This window comes from Maylandia zebra, linkage group LG3 (assembly GCF_041146795.1).
Source record: "Maylandia zebra isolate NMK-2024a linkage group LG3, Mzebra_GT3a, whole genome shotgun sequence".
NCBI lineage: Eukaryota > Metazoa > Chordata > Actinopteri > Cichliformes > Cichlidae > Maylandia > Maylandia zebra.
The window spans coordinates 10470172-10491445 of record NC_135169.1 but is presented as its reverse complement, the minus strand read 5'-3'; the positions used below and the strand labels follow the sequence as shown (position 1 = coordinate 10491445).

At 42.0% G+C, this 21274-nt stretch overlaps 1 protein-coding gene across 7 annotated transcripts in view; it reads left to right on the top strand.

Annotated features, from left to right (window-relative positions):
- LOC106676623 (NACHT, LRR and PYD domains-containing protein 12) overlaps positions 1–20628 on the top strand; it is a 198102-nt gene extending 177474 nt beyond the window's left edge. For 2 of the 7 annotated variants that reach the window (XM_076879404.1, XM_076879389.1), the window contains 5 exons: positions 3787–3960; positions 4788–4955; positions 12858–13031; positions 18635–18681; positions 18818–20612. In XM_076879404.1, the coding sequence (XP_076735519.1) occupies positions 3787–3960; positions 4788–4955; positions 12858–13031; positions 18635–18681; positions 18818–19362 (1108 nt within the window). In that variant the 3' untranslated portion in view covers positions 19363–20612. Of the gene's footprint in view, positions 1–3786; positions 3961–4787; positions 4956–12857; positions 13032–18634; positions 18682–18817 lie in introns of all 7 variants that reach the window. The other 5 variants (XM_076879417.1, XM_076879392.1, XM_076879410.1 and 2 more) reach the window with 5 other exon arrangements.
- Positions 20629–21274: the final 646 nt, after the last annotated feature.

Sequence of the window (21274 nt, the reverse complement as noted above, 5' to 3'; positions counted from 1 at the left end):
CCTATTGGAGAGGTATGATTTAAACCAATCAAGGGCAACACCTTTAATGCCTACAGTGTGCTCAAGCCTCGCTAATAAGATGTTGTGATCCATATCGAAGGCCGAGGATGAATCCAATAAAACTAGGACCGCAGAGCGTCCATTATCAGCAATTAGAAGAAGATCGTTAAGGACTCTAAGCAACGCTGTTTCAGTGCTATGATGTGGTTTGAAGGCAGACTGGAATTTATCATTAATGTCGTTCTTATCCACGTAGGATTTCATAAGATAACTGGAGTTTATCTTTTCTCCACCTCCTCTCATCGCGGCGACACACACATCGTAAGGCACGTGTAGAGTTGTTTAACCAACATTGAGAATAAGTTCTAGGGCGCTTCATTTTAATAGGTGCAACAGTGTCAAGGATAGAGGAGCATATGGTGTTGGCAAAGTCCTCAGAGATGACTGAGAGGCAGAACAATCAAATGTAGTGGATGCAGAATTCAAAAAAGAAGCAGAAAAATTTGCCACAGTTTCAGCATTAACTGTACGCATAGGGCGAAGGAGGGCCTCAAGGTGCAGTTCAGTATTACCTAAGTCAACATCAAAGATGACCGGGGAGTGGTCAGAGAACCCAGCATTGTTTATATCCTTGATGCAAATGTCCAAGCCATATGAGAAGACCAGGTCAAGGGTATGGCCTTTAGCATCATACCCTGGCCTTGGGTTGGTTCATTAACCCACTGAATGAGGTTAAAAGATTCAGTTAATGCAAGAAAATCTTTAGATAATGGGTCGTTCTTACAGCAGACATGTATATTAAAATCACCAGTAATAAGAACACAGCCATATTGAAAAAGAACAGATCCTAAAATGTCAGCGAGTTCAGAGATGAAAGTCTTGTTGTATTTAGGCGGACGATAGACCACAACACACCGAGTAGTCAAAGAGTCAGTCGTCTCCAGTAGCTGTGCTTCAAAGCTAGGGTAGGTAGGGAGGGTAGCAGCCAAACTTTGTTTTTAAAAACCGAAGCTAAGCCACCACCTCTGCCAGTGAGCCTCGGCGAGCTACAAAAGACACAGTCTGCAGGGAGAAGCTCAGAGAAGGGGATGAACTCACCGGGACAAGTCCACGTCTCCGTCAGGAGTAAAACGTCCAGTCCCGCGGCGAGGAAAAAGTCATTTAAAAGAAAAGCCTTGTTCGCCAGCCACCTGACATTAAATAAAGCCATCCGTGTGATGCTGAGGTTGTTGTGATGGATGCCACGACCGGAAGATGTTATCCAGGACCGAACAGGGAGGCAAGCCACTGGAAGGGCTGGGTAGGTTTGAAAACCAGCGGGGCAGATCCAGCGGTGGCTCAGCAGTTTAGCATCAGGGCGGCCTCTGCAGGAGGGGATAAAGCGTAGAATATCCCGGCTTGCATATGGATCATCCGTAACCTTGGCTTTGAGGTAGGCCTTAAAACAGACGCGAAAACCACTCCTTTTACCCCGTTTCCTGTAACGTTTCCTGTGCAGGTTGGAGTGAGGTAGGCAGGACATACTGGTGAGGGAGTCTGGCCATAGAGGGGTGGCATCACCCAGGGTCCAACATGGATCCAGGCGATGGGAGTAAGAGAATCGGAGATTCAAAAGCATATGTCTGTCGTAAGTTATTAGTGCACAGCCACCTAGTGAGCATAAAACCAAAAGCAAAACAATAAGGAGTACTAAGCCAAGGCGCAGACGAGGATGGCGTGCCATACACACCGGCGCCATCTTTTGGCATGATGTGAAAGTTGTGCTGACACTAAACTGCAGGACTCAGGCTGATATTATACTGATCCACACTGAGGATCTTCATGGTAAAGTCTGTGTTGTTAGTCCAAATCAGATTAATCCAGTCACACAGGATGAGAATAATGCGATGAGAGTGACGCAGGTAAAGATAAGGTTAACAGCTGTTCCTCCTTTAATGTGTAGAGTCGACAAAAAAAGACTGGAGAAATGCTACATGGCTAACCTGAAGCTAACCTGAGAAACAGTACTGATGATTCCTACAAAGTGTTTAGAGTGGAGTTTGGTAGTACTGTGTGTGCACAGATGGACAAGCCACCCTCAGTAGTACTGACATGTAAGAAATGTGTCGTCATGACTACAACTAACCTAAATCTAAGTGAATAATTCTGTCTGAACCCGAACAAACTGGAAATGAAAGATATGGAAAAAACTCAAATAACTTCTGTGAGCGTCTCTGCTCTAAAGTGTTTCTGCCACAAAGAGCTGAAGGCCAACTTCTCCTACTGCTTCCTTTGGCCAAACCATGACATCAGAGCTAGGTGATTGGTCAGTTTCATGATGGTCCTGAAAGAACATTAACGATGATGTTAATTAATTCTGATGTACAAACAGCAGCAGCACAGTAAGTCTGCATTTGTCCTGCAGTTTCAGTCCAACACTGAGAGTCTGTTACTGGAGCAGTTTGGCCCTCAGCACTTAAATGACCACCTCTGGATGTTCAGTGTTGAGAGTGTAGAGCGGTCGAGCTCCTGAGGAGCAGCCTTTAACAGTTTAAACTGATCCAGGATCTGTTTGTTCCTCCAGCTCCCTCTGATACAGAGCTCCCCAGGATATCTGCTTTATCAAGAAAACTCTGAAAGGTTTGTCCAACATTTCAGAGAATATCTCTGAAGCAGAAGCTTAAACATAATTGAACAAAACCAACAACAAAAATGTTATTCATGCAAGTAGAGCTTTACAGTACTCTTACCTGCTCAGTGTAAACGCATTGATATATTTTCCATGGCAGAAAGCAGTTCTGGTAACCATTTCAATATGATTATTAAAGACTTGTTTCAGAGACAGGGATGATATGAACAAAGTTTCTGTCTCTAACCTTTTGGACAGACAACACGTTTTTGTTTCCTGAGCTCCATCAGCTAATGTTATCAGTGCACCTTATTTCCTAAGAAGGAGTTGGATTGTTAGAGGAAAGTCACAAGTATCACTGTGTATCCTCTTCATTTAAGTGGTAGATTATGTTGATTCTTTATGATCGAATTACATTTAACAACTAGCAACAAGCAGAAACAAATAGAAGTTAACCAGTAACTGACCAAAAGACCTTAAGGAACCCTCATTGTGTTTTTCATTACATCTAAAACTACTTGTTGAAACTTAGAAATGTCTCCCCTTTGGGTATAATGGAAACCAGTCTACAACCTTATCTGTTAAACTAACTGGATCATGAAGTCTTAAGATGTCAAGATCTACCGAGTTAAAGGTAGCAGTGAGATGAAGCAGGACTGTGATGAAGTCACAAATCTCTGAATTTCTTTAAAACAGAGATTAAAGGAAAACATTTGATTAGATTTTTATTGAGACTATATTTTCTTTATTCAGACTGAGTCAAAGCTTTTTGTTCTAGAAGACAAACACATTGTGATTACTCTAATATTAGATCATGTGTTCAGCTGTTTGGAGTATGTTTCGTGTCTGAGCTGCCTGCTGTTTGTATCTAAGCTTTGATTTGACTTGATGTCAGCAGAAGACTGATGTGACGATGAACAAATAGATTTAAGTTCTACTAACTTTTTCAATTCTTTTACGTGATTCTGTGTTGTTGGCGGTTTGTGTGGTGTGAAGGTGACTTGCTGCTGGCTGCGAGGCAAACTGCCCCCCGGGAATAATAAAGTTTATCTCGACTTTGACCTTGTTTTACAACAACAGAATGATGAGTGTGTCTGATCATGTTTGAGAGAATCTCCCTGATGAGTACAGATGTGAACGAATTAGGAATTTATCTTCATGTTTTGTTCTTTATTCAGATTGTGTGGATGCAGTTTGTCAGAAACCATCTGTGGTGATCTGGTTGCGGCTCTGAAGACCAACCCCTCCCACCTGACACATCTGGACCTGGGTGAAAACAACCTGGGGGCTTTGCATATGAAGCAGCTCAGTCTTTTCCTAGAGAGTCCAGACTGTAGATTGAACATCCTGAGGTCAGTATAGAGTAACAGCGGCACTTTCTCATAATTACATTTAACAATTTAAGCCTGAGGCTACAGTCCCACACACCAACATAAACCCTACACTAATGAGGACACACACGATCTTTCTCTTACTATTTCGGTGTGAACACAAACCTGACAATAGAAAGCAAAGCTCCTAGGCTCAGGTGTCAGGAGGTAGAGCAGCTACCAATCAGAGGGGTGGTGGTTCGATGCCCGTCTGCTCCAGTTTGCATACCTAATGTTGGGCAAGATGCATCCATCGGAGTATGAATGTGTGTGAATGTTAGATAAAAAGCACTTGTGTAGGAAAAGCATAGAAAAAAGTGCTTTGATGAGTCAGTGAATGAGGCAAGTTGTATAAATATGCTTTGAGCGCTCAGCTGGATTATAAAAAGCTCTATATAAAAACAAGTCCATTTACCAAAGATGTAAACCAGCACAAAGAGACTTTAAAACAGTCGAAAGCTGCCTAGCTGGGGTCCCTTAAACCACCTGATAAACATTCAAGTGCATGCAAAGCTGTGCCATGGGTCCTTTACGTCACAATCTGAAAAAGGTGTTGGAGATAACATTTTGTATGACTTGATCACAAGAGTTAAGATAGTTTCTTTACAACTTTCCTCAGAGTTTTCCACCCCTGACCAATCCCCTAGATGTTGTTGTTTCTGTTCAGTGGCCCTGAAACACTATCGTGTTACCGATTAATGAGAAGGTCTACATTCTGAACCTCCTTCAGCTCTGAGCAGATGATGAAACACTGAATGATTACAAGCTCACTTCGTCTAGTAAACTTACATCTTTCATTCTTTATTCAGACTGGTCAACTGCAGTCTGTCAGAGATCAGCGCTTTTGTCTCAGCACTGAGCTCCAACCCCTCCCATCTGACGGAGCTGCACCTGAGTGGAAACGACCTGCAGGATTCAGGAGTGAAGCCACTGTGGGGTTTTCTGAAGAGTCCAGAATGTCGACTTCAAATTCTGGGGTCAGTCACCACATTTTAGTTGTGCTAACAATAAACAGCAGGCTAATAAGATGCTGACCAACAGGTTTCCATTAAAGGTTGTAATTTGTATATGAAAAAGTGCTTTGGCTCAGCAGGGATCAGCTTACAGGTAGAATCCAGCTGCTGGATGGGATCAGCATGTCATAGCTATCTACCAAACTGCTAACTGGGGGATTTCAGGCCATCTATGGATCATTCTTGCTAACTGTTTATTCAGCTTAGGCTCACAGGGCTGCAGCCTGTGCCCCAGCTGTCACAGGGCAAGAGGCGTGGTCCACCTGCACAGGTGAGTCCATCACAGGGCCAGCAGACAGAGAAGCACTCTCTCACATCCACACCTACAGCCAATGTAGAAGCACCAATGAACCTAAGCAGCATTTCATTGGACTGTGGGAGAACATCCAACCTCCACAGAAAGGCCAACAAGCTTCAACCTACAACCTTCTTGCTCTAAGGCACTAGTGCCAACCACTTTTCCCCATTTCAGCCCAAATCCTGCATCTTCCTGTTTCTGACTCCAGGCCAGCTCCACTAACACTTTCTCATCAGACACTGCCACCTAGTGGAGGAAGTCTTAGTTCCATTTGAAGCTTCAGATTACAGTTAGTTCCTTTACAAAGAGGTGGAGGTGGTGGGGCCACAGCACCATCATCACTGAGTGCCACAGGACACTTAACCAGAGGTGGGTCGAGTAGCCAAAAAATGTACTCAAGTAAAAGTAGCATTACTTTAAAATCTTATTACTCAAGTAAAAGTAGCATTACTTTAAAATCTTATTACTCAAGTAAAAGTGAAAAGTAGTCGTCAAAGTTACTCAAGTAAGAGTAAAAAAGTACTTGGTGAAAAGACTACTCAAGTAGGGAGTAACTGTTTGAAATGTCCGATTTATTTTATAAATAAAAGCTATCAAACAAAAATAAATAAATATACAAACTTTAGTATTTTCAACAGGAATATGTGTAAAAACATCAACAAAATAAGGCACAACTATTCTAATGTCCAGGTTTCAGTTTTTCACAACATGAAGCTTTTTTCACCAAAACCTGCAGTAAATAATATAAACATATAAACAGTGCAAACAATTTCCAGTGACAAGATATGCTGTAAACTTTATATTCATCTTTGCTCCAAATGGCACAGCAGCCTCAGAGAAAGCAGAACGAGGCATCTTCAGCATGTGTTCATACAAGGCAGCTCAGGTTACCATAAGTTGTATGGGTGTGCATCTATTTCTGCATATTTAAATGTGCCCTTTCTTCACTCACTGAGGAGATGGTTCAGCTTCAGCAGCAGTTTGCTCTCAAGGTTCTTTCTGTGAAGCTGTGACTGTTCAGCAGTGAACAGGAGTCCTGCATGACTGAGACGTCCTTCACAAGCTCCAGATGCAGGAAGAGCTGTGCTGATTTTGATCGACAGCTTCTTGATGTGAGGAACGCCATGCAATAGATCCACACCTCCAGTGACATGAAAGGTACCTCTCCAGCCCTGCTTCTGGCTTTGCTGACCCCATGGATCCATCATCTTCGTCGGTTAGGCTGCTGTTTGTGCTGGCCTCATCCAGCTCTGAGTCTAGGTGATGTCTGATGAAGTGGAGACCTGTGGAAAGATGTTTTCAAAAGAATCAGGTCTGGTCAGTGTTGGGTAAGTTACTTTAAAATAGTAACTTAGTTACATTACTAGTTACTTCTCTCAAAAGTAACTCAGTTACTTCAAGTTACTCGTTACTTTCAAAGTAACTAGTTACTAGGGAAAGTAACTTTGGTTTTACTCAGAATTCTCTTGTTAATGTGTTGCTTCCATAACTTTGCCAGTCTTCTAGCTTGCTTACTTGCCACAGTGCACTGTGCCACCTACCAATAGAAAGGAAACGATAATGTGCATATTTCCACGAGAGAAATCCCACGCCTGGACCGTCATTGACTGCTGCCATGATTCTAGCCTACGTCACAGAGTCATCTGCGCCTTTTACATCCAACACAAAAACTGCAGTCGTGGTGCTTTCGATTGTACTCAGAACTCAGAAATTCTGCCTTCTGAATAGGAAGATGTAGGTAACACCAGACTGCAGATGAGCTGCATACAGGGCTGGACTGGGACAGAAAATCGTCCCGGGCATTTTGACTAGAAACCGGCCCACCATTATAGGAAAAATCATAAAGCCTTTGAATGAAAACAAACACTGTTGTGACAGTGATGTTCACTGTTTTGATGGTATATATGCATCAATCTATCAATCGTTTGTTGTAAGATTCAGATAATTATTTTTTAAAAGCGAGACATTTTAAATGAGAATAAGAAAGAAAAGTATTTCTTTGTGCCCCCCTCTCCCTGTTAATGCCCTACATGCCCCCTTGGCCACACTTTGCTAGATCCGCACCTGCACAGTTACCAGCTGTCAGCTACATAAAAAAGGATCCTGGGGTTATTTGTCTCTCAGAAACAGTTCATAACTTCCCTTCAACTCATTCATGTCACCTAAAAGGTAAACCTGTTTCTCCATCACCTGCTCAGCTCTGATGATCCAGTAAGGACATCTCCTGGTTTCATCTTCATGTTTCCCTCTCACCAGATAACCAAACCATATCATGACCAGCAGCTTTACAGCTGTGGCTCCAGCAAACATCAGCTGATACTAGAAATTAATACTAAATAAATTCTAACAACAGCTGATCAAGCTTAAACGTGCTGCTGTTGTTTAGCGCGACATCCGCTGGTTTCCTCTTTCGGCGCAAAGTGGGCGATAAACAAACAAGAGAGACGATCAGCTGATCATTGATCAGTTTCATGATTGAAGTAGAAACGGGAGAGGGAGGGGGGAGGATGAGAGAAGAAGAGGCAGCTGTGCAGCAAAGACACAGAATAACTCCAGCTTTGTGTCTTTTTCATTGTAGCTGAATTACGGGACAAACTGTTCCTTTTCACCTCAATAAGAAACGCGCAATATTTTCTCTGAATACCAGACGGGACGGTTGGCAACTCTAATAACTTATGAACAAAATAAGGTTCAACATCATTAACTTCATAGCACCACCCAGCTGTGTAGAAACTCCGTCATGCTAGCTAGCACGCAGTACGGAAAAAGTTAGAATAACGAAAATAAACTCCACCTACACTTGGTTTATATCTGACCCAGAGAGACTGCAGGTCATAACTTCTTACCTGAAGTTCAGTTCACACTTGGACCGGCGGCCGCCTCGGGTCTCTTTTCCTTCTGCGTCCCTTTTCCTTCATCCACCTGCTGCCTCCACCACTTGCTAATGTTACTGAATCTGTGGAAACTCCGCGATGCCACCACACGAAGTAACGAGTAACGACCCTATCTAAATCCCAGTAACGAGTAACGCGTTCCTGATTTTGGCATAATAACTAGTTACCGTGCTCGTTACCACAATAATAACGTAGTTACTGTAACGCGTTACTTAATAACGCGTTAGTCCCAACACTGGGTCTGGTCATTATGGCGCTGTATACACTGCCAAGCTGCGGATGTTTGGCAAGAAGATTCGATCACACTGGAGATGTTTTTTACTAACTCTTGTAGAAAAACAAAATCCTGTCATTCATATCCTGCACAAACAGTTTGCAATGAATTCCAGATCAAGTTTAAAATAAGAAGGTGTGCAAGGCTAAGCAGTGCTCGCCAATAGATCCTCCTGTTTGGCTGTTACTCTGGGATCTCCTCCATACCTGCTTCATGCCCTGGAGGACGGGGCTGTGGCCCCCCCACACCCTCCAGCAGATTATTACATGAAGGAACCTTTTAAAAAAAACAAGCGCGTCCATGCTCACAGGTGCACACACGGGTGATCACACCCACAAACTACACCTTTTTGGCTCCTACCTCAAAGCACACTGTGTTCTGTTGATCTTATGTGCTGCACAATAATGTTTAACATTTAGTATTTACTGTCATATTCCCATATATCATTGTGATGTTGTTTATTCTATTACTCTTGTTCTCTTCTGCTTGTTTTCTTTTTTCTTTCTCAACAGGTGATCCAGGTGATCGATAGATGCTTTTTCTTTTTCTGCCCATTCTGTTTGTTTTTGTTTTTGCCCTTCTCCCCCGTCCCTCTTCTCAGCTCTTTCTCTTTCTTTCTCTCCTTCTTTCTCCAGTCAAGTCTGTCCCGTATTCAGCAAGTGAAAATAAAATAAACAATAAAAGGTGAATCAAATGGACCATTATGGCAAGGCTGGGATGGTCAGTTTGGTAAAGTAAATCCGTTGGGCATCTTTCTTTGCCTTTAGACAACAATTCTGATGCAAAAGAGCCAAACGGGACAGGCAAAAAACAAAAAGACTCTCAGCCAGGTTCCCCATAGCACTCCTTTTATTGTGGTGACATGAATATGCATAGGGTCATTAACATATAACATCTTACATAGGTATACATGTGAACAAAGAATACTGTGTGTGTGTGTGTGTGTGTGTGTGTGTGTGTGTGTGTGTGTGTGTGTGTGTGTGTGTGTCTGTCTGTGTGTGTGTGTGTGTCTGTGTGTGTGTGTGTGTGTCTGTGTGTGTGTGTGTGTGTGTGTGTGTGTGTGTGTCTGTCTGTGTGTGTGTGTGTGTCTGTGTCTGTGTGTGTGTGTGTGTGTGTGTGTGTGTGTGTGTCTGTGTGTGTGTGTGTGTGTCTGTGTGTGTGTGTGTGTGTGTGTGTGTGTGTGTGTGTGTGTGTGTGTGTGTGTGTGTGTGTGTGTCCATAAAGACTTCCCTAAACCTGCTGGTCTCCAGCAGTTCATCAAACCAAAGGCACTTAGACTAAGAAAGATAAAGCTACGTTCATCCTACCATAAAACACTAAGACAAGGTACCACCTCTCTCGTGCTCCCAGAGTGCTCTCTAATGCACACAAAGTTTGCAGACTATCAAGGATCAAACCTCTACCAATCTACAACTAATTACAAAACTCTAAGCATATATAAGTAGATATTTCTAAGCATAAATGACAATCAACAATACAAAACCTAACAGGTGATAGTGTGGCCTGTGTAGGTTGTCTTCAGGTTCTCTGCTTCCTCCCACAGTCCAGAAACATACATGCTGGGTTAACTGGAGTGATTGTGAGCATAAATGTTTATCTGTCTCTGTCCTAGCTCGATGTCTACCTGGCTACATCACCGTGGTTACTGATGCTGAACCTATAACCTGGTCTGGATCAGGTTATGTTCAGAGTTTGTGTTTAAAATCGACTGAAGTGCCTCGTTTTCACTGATTCTTTCATTTACAGAAAGCTTTAAGTGTGATATAGATTCAGTCATATCTGACTAATGTCAGTGAATGAGGCCCAGCTGTAAAGGAGTTTAGGCTCCATGCATTCAGCTGGTGCTGCAGAAAAAGTAGAAATGTTTCTGTTTGGTTCTAATCTGCTGATGAGTCTCTTTTACAAAGATGGAACTGTAGCTAGTCCTGCTCATGTAGCCAGTTAGTAAAAACCCAAGTCACCGTCAGACACAGCAGACATTTAGTGATAATCTCCCTGTATGTGGTCTTTTAGCGCCTCCTAGTGGTGAACATGTGGAGTGTTGTTAGTCTGTGCTGTGTGACAGGTGTAACTATTGAGTAAGACACACTCAACATGCTGCATGCTGGTAGCTTAGCCACAGCTCAGGTGTGGAGAAGCTGAAAAAGAAGGTTTTCTATTTTGTAAGAAGGAAAAAACTGAGAGGACTGAGTTAAATAGAGGCTAGAGAGTAACACAGAGCAGCCACAAAAGCTGCTCACACAGTTTAGACAGTTTAGCATCAAATGTTCTAGTGAGTTAGATCCCAGCTAACTAGCACACCAGCTAACTAGCACACCGGCTATCTAGCAAGCCAGCTAACTAGCACACCAGCTAACTAGCACACCAGCTGACTAGCAGACCAGCTGACTACCGAACCGTCTAACTAGTACACCAGCTAACTAACACACCAGTTGACTAGCGAACCGGCTAACTAGCACAGTAGCTAAATAGCGCAGCGGCTAACTAGCACACCGGCTAACTAGCAGACCAGCTAACTGCAGCCACAGGCTGAAGGACGATTAAATGTAGTGGAGATATCAGGGATAACACTGGTGTGTCTGATTCACGACAAATAAGATGAATAGATAAGTTACATATCCAGTTAGCTCCATACGTCAGTATAGCTAACATAAAGTAGCTGAAGATAAAACACAGAAAAACATGAAGGTGATTTTCCTGGCCTGGGATTTTATAAAAATATTCTGCAGTACACCAAAAACGAAAGAAAACCATTAATCAACATATGAACATTACCTCTGACGTTACAGCGATTTTATTAGAGACACGGCTAAGCGTTTTGCATTTTGCATAATTTTAAAAAGTTTAAATTTGTTCAGTATTGAACGGCAGAAATTAGATTTTCTTTTCAGAAGTAAGTAAAAGGAAAAAAAAAACAGCGGCCGACAGCCTGTAAATAACGGTAGACTTATGCAGAACAAGCAAGCGAATAATACCCACCCCTACTATCCTATCAGTGATCAGAGTACTGTAGTATACTTCTACTACATAAACTATACAAACTGAACGGCATTAGTGTGACTTTAAGTTACCATCAGTACAGACGAACTGATGGTAGTTGGACAAAATAAAGGCTTTGCAATTATTGTGAAGGGCTTCCGCTTAAACTAAGATCAGCTGATTACCTCATAACAAATTGTTTGCTATAGAACGCAGCGCCCACTCTTCATTAATATCATGTACTGTAACTCCCAGGTAACCATGGTTACCCAGCCACGCCCAGTAGTCTCCTGAGAGACCAACAGCTGGTGCACGGTGTAACGGCGTGGCTTTCGTAGTCTCTTCTTTTTCTACAGCTCATGTGTTCTTCTTCCAAATTAGACTTTGGTGACAAACTGATGTGATCTCCATGTTTCCTTTGTTGGACTGTGGGCGAGTGTCAGAGCTGAATGTACTGAGTGACATGTAGAGTTTAAACATGTGTGAGTTCCAGTTTTAGAGCTCTAAAGTGCAGCTATCATGTTAGGAAGATGTGAGGAATAGACAGGAACACTGAGCACACTGAGGTCAGATCTTTATTTTACCACTCGCTGCATTCTTGATGTTCATGAATTCAGCAGGTTCATGATTGTCTGCAGCATTAATCTCATATTTCCATTAAAAGTGTTGAATTTGACTGTTTGATGTTCTTTATGATCTCTGGCACCAGTTCATCTGTAGGCTGAGCCCAGTCCATCCATTTAGTGAAATGATGTTTAAAGGTCTCCTTGTTCTGTGAGCGTGCACAGATCCTGAAGCAGGAAGCCTGGGTTACAGAGAAATGATCATCACTGTCATGATGCTCATCATCTCTGACTGGGATTTGAGGTTTTGTCAGAGCAGCAAAGAAAGCCTGGCTATGTTGGACTGGGTGTGGAAGCAGCTCCCAGTTTGAGTTCAGGAGACAGACACCCTCTCTACTTTGAAGATCAGCTTCAAACTTTCCTTTTTGATAAAGCTTATAGTTCGAGCTGGATCAGGTGACCCTGAACCATCCCTTAGTTATGCTGCTATAGGCTCAGGCTGTTGGTGGACCTCCCATGATGCTCTGCTTTCTTCTCCCCTCTTTTCACTCCTGGTGCTTTTATATGTCACTACTGCATGTCCTTAACTTTTGTCTTGTCTCTCCTTAGTTTGTGTTTTGTTCTTGTCTCTCTGAGCTCATCTCTTCTCTTTCCCCTCACCCTGCAACCAGTCATGGTAGATGCTCCTCCTGGAGCCTGTTTTCACTGGGAGGATCTTTGTGTCAAAGGGAGTTCTTCTTCCCACCATCACCAAGTGCTGCTCACAGTGGATTGTCTGATGTTTGGGGCTTTCACTCTGATATTGGAGGCTGTTTCCTTACTCTGTTAAACAACTTGAGATGTTTTGTGTGTCTGCAGTCTGTCAGGCTGTCTGATCACAGAGGAAGGCTGTACTTCTCTGGCCTCAGCTCTGAGCTACAACCCCTCCCATCTGAGAGAGCTGGACCTGCGCTATAATCATCCAGGAGACTCAGGGATTAAGCTGCTGTCGGCTGGACTGAAGGATCCAGGCTGGAGACTGGACACTCTCAGGTATGGAGAGAATGTCTGATAGAGGAGGAAGAGCTGGAAACACATAACCGTATTGGCATTAGCTGCTAAGAATACTTAAGATTAGTTGCTCACATTGTTTGAAACCAAAGGAAAACCGTGTCAGCATTAGCGGATAATACTAATTCACATTAAATTAGCAGTTTCTGTGACGGTGTCCTACTTACTGTATTAGCATTGGCTGCTAATGGGTTTTCACCTTAATTTATCAGTAGGCGCTAACGGCTGCCTACTTAACATTTGCTGCTCACATTGTATTAAAGCTAGGCATAACGGTATTAGCATTAGGTCCTAATGAATTTTCACCTTAAATTAGCATTAGTCGCTAATAGTGAGGAGTTAATCCTTAGCATTAACTCCTTACATAGTTATAATGCAAGGCAAAAGGGCATAAGTGTTAGCTATTCACATAGTTAAAAAGGAAGGGGAAATGATGTTAGCGTTAGCAGATAATGAAAATTCACATCAAGTTAGTATTAGCTGCGAACTGCGCTAATCAGAGCAGTTAGCACTCAGTGTTGCCAACTCCTCAGTAAGGAAAATCGCTATTGGTTGTCCTAAAAGTCGCTAGAAGTCGCTGAATGACGTCATCGCCTAATTTGCATAATTGATCATGCTAATCTAATTGTAACCTACGTTGTTGGAGAGAGAAATAACATCGTGGAAGAGACATAAAGTGAGTTAAAAACATCCTAAATGCATTTAGAGTTTATTTAGAACTACAAATTAAATTTTTTTTAGCAATTATTGTTTTTCTTTAATGTCACAATTCCAACCCTGCTCCTTTACCTGGGCTTGGACCGGCAAAAGTGACCCGAAATAGGCACTCTGGTGGAGTTACTTTGTGTGTGTGTTTATAAGTAGTTTTAAACCTTGTGATCCACAAAACAGCATAAGAGTAAAAGAAGAACTGACTGCGTTACAGCACCCGCTGCTTGTTGAGAGTAAAAGCGATACGCGCTTTCACGTCTTTTTTTAGCGACTTTCTTTAGAAAAAAAGTCGCTAAGGGGTCTGAAAACTCGCTAAATATAGCGACAAAGTCGCTAAGTTGGCAACACTGGCTGTCGGCTGGACTGAAGGATCAAGGCTGGAGACTGGACACTCTCAGGTATGGAGAGTGTCCTCTGATAGAGGAGGAAGAGCTGGAAACATTTCCTGTCCTTCACTTCCTGTTTGTTTCCTGCAGATGAGACACGAACAATCACACATGCAGGAATATTTTCACGCACAGACACACTAAGTACATAGATATTTATGTAGGGGGTCTCCAAGGAGTCTGTTTGCAAGATCATTTAGGTCACAGGTGTACCTGAGATAGATGCCACTGTGTACCTAATAAAGTATAAGCCATGTGTATGTTTCCCATGCTGTATGTCCACAGTGATAGTGACAGAAGTATGAAACAAGGCTGTGAATCATTTCAGTCTGTGTGTGTGACAAAGACGCAGACAGGAGCAACTAACATTTGGAAATGGAAGCTTAAACTCTACATTCACAGCTGAATTTACAATAAATTTGTTCTCAAGTGCACATTTAGCAGCTAATGCTAATACTGTTTTCCCTTGCTTTCTACAACTTGAGCAGCTATTGCTAAGTAGGCCACTTTGCTCTGCTAAGGATTTGTGTGACCATCATAGAAACTCTGATAAGCTAATGCTGCTAAGCTAATGCTGTTTATGGGCCCTGTTAGAATCAATATTTCATTCTCATTCTGTTGTTTGGGAACAATATTAACGTCTCACATTATTAGAACACAAGAGAAAAGGGTAATAGCGTTAGCTACTAATGTTTATTCACCTCAAATTAGCTTTAGCTGCTAATAGGAGCCTACTTAGCATAGACCCTTTATATCATTACAATGCAAGGGAAAAGAGTTACTCATGGCAGCCTATTTAGCGTTAAGGTCACATCATTATAACACAAGAGAAAATGGTATTGGCATTAGCTACTAGTGCTTATTCACCTCAAATTACCTTTAGCTGCTAATGGCAGCCTACTTAGCATTGACTCCTGACATCATTATAATGCAGGGGAAAAGAGTTACCATTATCGGATAATGCTAATTCACATCACCTTCTGTCATTCTTACAAAGCAAACAGTATGAACATTAGCTGTTAATGGTTTTTCATCTCAAATTAGAATTAGCCACTAATGGCGTATTGTTAACTCCTCACTAATACAATGCTAATTCACATCAAATTAGCATTAGCTGCTAGTATTAGCTTACCTAGCACTAGCTGCTCACATTATTAAAAGGGAAGGGAAAAGTTTTAGCGTTATCGGGTAATGCTAACTTGCATCAAATTAGCATTAGCTAATAACAGCAGCATTCTTAGCATTAGCTGCTCACATTGTTATAATGCAAGGGAAAAGAGTTAGCATTACATTAGAGTTAGTAAAATTCACGTCAAATTAGCATTAGTTAGTAATGGCAGTCTACTTAGCATTAAATCCTTACATCGTTATAATGCAAAGGAAAATAGTTAGCATTATCTGGTAATGCTAATTCACATCAAATTAGCAATAGTTATTAACGGTAACACACATCACATTGTTAAAATGGAAGGAAAAATAGTATAAGCATTAGCTACACATATTGTTAAAATGTAAGAAAAACATTGTTAGCATTAGCGGATTAATTAGTATTACCTAATAACGGCAAACTACTTAGCATTAGCTGCTCATATTGTTAGAAATCAAGACAATATGGTATTAGCATTAGTTACATATTTATCTAAAATTAGCATTAGCCACTAATAGTAGCCTATTTAGCATAAACTTCTTAATGCTAAATTAAGTTAAGTAATGCTAAATTGGCTTAACTGAAATGAAAGTAGTGTTAGCATTAGCTGCTGATATTGTTAAAAAGTAATAAGAAGTAAAACATTGCTAGTAGTAGCGGATAATGCTAACAAACATCAAATTAGCATTACCTAATAATGGCCGCCTTCTTAGCATAAACTGCTCATATTGTTTTAATTCAAGGGAAAAGAGTTGGCAAAAACATTGTTAGCATTAGTGGATAATGCTTATTCACCTAAATTAGCATTAGCTAATTATGGCTATGTACCTAGCATTAACTACTGATATTGATTTAAAGCAAGAAAATACGGTATTGGCATTAGCTTCTAATGCTTTTTCATCTTAAATTAGAACTAACCACTAATGGCATCCTATTTAGCATTAACTCTTCAAATCGCAGGGGAAAACTCAAAATTGAATATTAAAAGTGTTCACATTAGCTACTCGTATTGTTAAAGAGTAAGAAAAAACATTGTTAGCATAAGCAGATAATGCTAATACACCTCAAATTAGTATTAGCTCATTACGGCAACCTACTTAGCATTAGCTGGTCACATTGTTATAAAGCAAGAAAATATGGTATTAGGATTAGCTGCCAATTCCTATTCATCTAAAATTAGCATTAGCCACTAATGGCAGTCTACTTAGCATTAATTCCTCACTAATATAACGCTAATTCACATCAAATTAGCATTAGCAGCTAACATCAGCCAACCTAGAACTAGCTGTAAACATTGTTAAAAGGTGTTAGGGAAAATGTTCTAAAACACTTCTTCAGTAAAGACTCAGAGAAGAGAAACACACAGAACTTCTTGCTAGCAAGGGCAGCCTCCACTCTAAGAGACCCCAGTGAGAGAACTGCCCCGGTCTTTATTTATACTCCATTGAGCGTGTGTGTGTGTGTGTGTGTGTGTGTGTGTGTGTGTCACTGCTGATCAAAAGGGTCATATAACATACAAACACAAAAGGTACATCCTTGGTCATAAAGAGGGTAGTCTCCCCCACCCTAGATGGCACGGTGAGGAAGTCCAGCAGTTAAAGCACTTAGACTAAAACAGACATAGCTACGTTAAAACAATAAAACAAGGTACGACCTCTCCCACGCTCCCAGGATGTGGGGGTGAACCAAGCCTGCTAAAAATCACACATCCTGTCACTACCAAATAACTACAAACAGCATCCTACCATAAGCAAACTTATATCACTAAAAGATTATACTGACTACTAAATACAATTTTCCATTGACAAAAGGGAAGGGAAAACGATATTAGCATTAGCTGGTAATAATTATTCACCACTAATTAGAATTAGCCACTAATGGCAGCATACTTAGCATTAATTCCTCACTAATATAACGCTAACTCCCATCAAATTAGCATTAGCAGCTAACATCAGCCAACCTAGAACTAGCTGTAAACATTGTTAAAAGGGAAGGGAAAACGATATTAGCATTAGCTGGTAATAATTATTCACCACTAATTAGAATTAGCCACTAATGGCAGCATACTTAGCATTAACTCCTCACATTGTTAAAAAGTAAATGTTAACATTAGTGGATAATGTTAATTCATGTCAAATTAGCATTAGTTAATAATGACAGTCTATTTAGCATTAGCAGATAATGTTGACCTTGGCCCACTGGAAAAGTTCAGAACTAAAGATTTAGGAGTGTTTCTCGATAGCTCTTTCTCATTTGAGAAACAAATAAATTCTGTTATTAAAACCAGCTGTAAGGTTTATAGTGTTGATTGTCATTTATGCTTAGAAATATTTACTCATATATGCTTAGAGTTTTATAATCGATTGCATAATGATAGAGGTTTGATCCTTAGCAGTCTGTAAAGACTGTGTGTGCCTTCCAGAGTGCTCTGGCATGCACACACAACTTGGGGTCATGAGAGAGGTCGTACCCTCTCTTGCTGATTTATGGTGTAGGAGGACACCTACTCTGTGTCTGGATAAGTATAAGAGGCCTTTGTTAGGGGGACCGCTGGACTCTTAGCACCAGCTTTGGGGTCACAGGGTCACATCTGGAACACACACCTACACTATGCACAGACTGGTACTCTTTGTTCATACCTGTGTAAGACGTCATAATGAACTTGTGCATATTCATGTAAGCTCAATAAAGAGCAGTGTTACGAGGGAGCAGACGAGAGCGACTGAGGTCAAGTGAAGGAACGGCGCTGTCACAGTTCTCTCCCTCATCAATTGTCTGCTTCCAGCGGTGGGTCTGTGCTAGACGACCCATCAGCAGCTTTTTCCACTGGTTACCAGTACGTGGTAGAATCCACTTCCAGATCTGGTTGTCTTTAAATCTGTGAATGGATTGGCTCCATCTTATCTCTCTTTAACAAAAGAATCCAAGTGGAGCCCTCAGGTCTGCAGATAAGCAGCTTCTGACCAGAACTAGACGTAAAAACAGAGGTGAGCTTTATCGATGGCTGCAGCCAAACTCTGGAACAGTCGCCCTTCACATCAGGTCGTCACCAACACTGGACATTTTTAAAAGCCGGTTGGAAACACATTTGTACTCTGTAGCTTTCAATCCTGACCAGTCTTTATAGTCATTACTGTGTATGTTTCCTATTTTCTCTCTACTCTGTGCAGCACTTTGGCTCAAGCTGTTTTTAAATGTGCTGATAAATAAATGTAGATTTCTTTGAATAAAACAGTGGAGCCGAGCTTTGAGCTCAGTGTGTAACAGTGTGTGTGTGAGAGCCATGTAATGTCCATGTGTGCATGCTGACTGTGCTGCTCTGACCCCCCTCCTCCTTTCAGGGTGGAGCCTGCTGGAGTCCGATGGTTGAGACCAGGTCTGAGGAAGTGTAAGTGTGTTTTTAATGGGATTCATGAAAACAAAGCAGCACACATTCAACCATCTTCATCATGTCAGGAGTCATCATCAAAGTGTCAATCAATGATCAATAACTGCAGCTGGATTGTGTTTGTTCTCTCCATCAGATTCCTGTCAACTCACAATCGACACAAACACAGTGAACACAAAGCTCCAACTGTCTGACAACAACAGGAAGGTGACACGTGTGGAGGAGGTTCAGTCATATCCTGATCATCCAGACAGATTTGATGTTTATCCTCAGCTGCTGTGTAGAAATGGTCTGACTGGTCGCTGTTACTGGGAGGTCGAGTGGAGCGGAAACGTTTCTATATCAGTGAGTTACAGAAGCATCAGAAGGAAAGGAGGCAGTGATGACTGTGTGTTTGGACACAATGATCAGTCCTGGAGTCTGTACTGCTCTGATGATGGTCCTCATTCTGTCAGGCACAATTACAGACCAACATCCATCTCCTCCTCCTCCTCCTCCTCCTCCTCCTCTGTCTCTCACAGAGCAGCAGTGTATGTGGACTGTCCTGCTGGCACTCTGTCCTTCTACAGAGTCTCCTCTGACACTCTGATCCACCTCCACACCTTCAACACCACATTCACTCAAACTCTTTATCCTGGGTTTGGGTTCTGGTCTCCTGGTGGCTCAGTGTCCCTGTGCTGAGTGGAGTGTAAAGAGTGTCTCCTGTTACAGAAACACTCTGACTGTTGAACAGATAGTTCAGTCTGTACATGTCTGTCTCTTTCACTCACAAACACGTTTTCAGATTCATGGATTCAATCAGTTGATGTTTGAAACTCTTCTCAATGATTCCTGGTAAACTTCTTCCTCTTCAGTCCTTTCAGTCCATTCACCAGCTCTCACACAACATCAGCACCAATGATCCACGTCCTTATAAACCTCTGAATCAGGTCCTGAAGCAGTGACGTCCTGAGTGAAGACCTCACTGATCACATGACTCTGGTCACCTGGACTCAGTGTTTCTGAAGCAGTGTGCTGGGTTTTTAAAAATCCGTGGCTGCTGCCTGATGTTGGGCCCACAGAGGAAGACGACTCACTCGCTCTTCTTCACTTCCTCCTTAAACATGTGGAAGGAGAGCAAAGTGCTGCCAGACTCTTATTTCTGACAGGAACAGAAGAAACCACAGCAAACTGGTCCAGTTCTTCATCTTCATCACAATCTGTTTATTTCTGATGGTGTCTTCAGTCTGAGGTTTGAAGTTTCCATGTCTGTGTGATGTGTGGTGTGAAGGCTGCTGGTTAAACTGGGACGCACTGAGTGCTCATAGAGATGCTCCATGAGTCCCAGTACAGACTACAAACATGGTGGAAACTTAGCTTTGATATCCACACACTCTGCACGTCTGTGAGGAACTGTGATGAAGATGTGCAGAGATCTGTGTCCAAACAGGAGAAAGACTGTAAAGACTCTGTGCTTCTAACAGCCTCTGTTAACATATGTGAGGCTGTTTGTTGTTGTTGCCATGGAGCTTTGCACTGTTTGGGTCAGCAGGTCATGTGATCAGGTTTGTTCTGCTGGACGATGGTTCAGTGTCAGGTTTGTTTGCATTCATCAATAAATATCTAAATAAATCAAAGACTCCATGTTTGTTCTTTCATCATGTGACCTCTGCTCATCCATCTCTGTGTGTATCAGGATACATTTGGTTCATAATACACAGAAAAATCAGAGTTATTACCTGTAATAAATGTGAAAGATTCCTGCAGTGATAACCAGGCAGGACTGAAACACATCCAAGCTGTCACCACGGTAACAGCACCGTCCATCCACAGGTGAGGGGAGGAGCAAAAAGAGGGACTTTCACCATTTTATACTAAAAACACTCAACTAATGTTTCTAATATGAAACAAATAAGCCCACATTAATGTGAGCGTTTATTAAATAATAATAATGATGATTTCCTCCTGATCTCATTTCCACAGCAGAGAAAACTGTGGTGTATATTGAGGTGGAGGGTGTGGTCTGTGGCTCAGGTGTAGAGTGAGGGTGGGGTGCACCACAGCAGCATGGTGTTTTTGTCCAGATGAGCCCAGAGAAGAAACACGAGTGTTCACAGACATCAGAAGCTCAGAGAGGTGAAACATGAGGTTGGAGTCCTGGTCAGCATCCAGAGCTGCTGTGAAACCCTCATGACCAGAGATGGGCAGTAACGCGTTACATGTAACCTGTTACATGGAGGTGCTGGAGTTCACCTCCATGTAACAGGTTCACACCTGAATCTGGGCCCGGGGTGCCAGAGTGTTCAGGGTCAGACGTGCTTCAGGTGCACGAGTGCTTCAGGAGCTCAGCACAGTGTGGAACATCCCATCACTGCTGCTCTGGAGTCAGCCTGGATGAAACACCTGTGAGGCTCCACAGTGAGCGAGCACACCTGCACTTTACAGCTTCTCATCATGTCACTGTTGTAAAGTTAGACTGCTGTGCAGACTGTTAGCTTCACCAACAAGTTTAACCTTCTTTCTACACTTAGCAACATTACGCTGTGTCCATGAAGAATGTACAGATATGAATTTTGTCATGATCCTGGCTCATGTTGACCTAGGGTTGCCAACC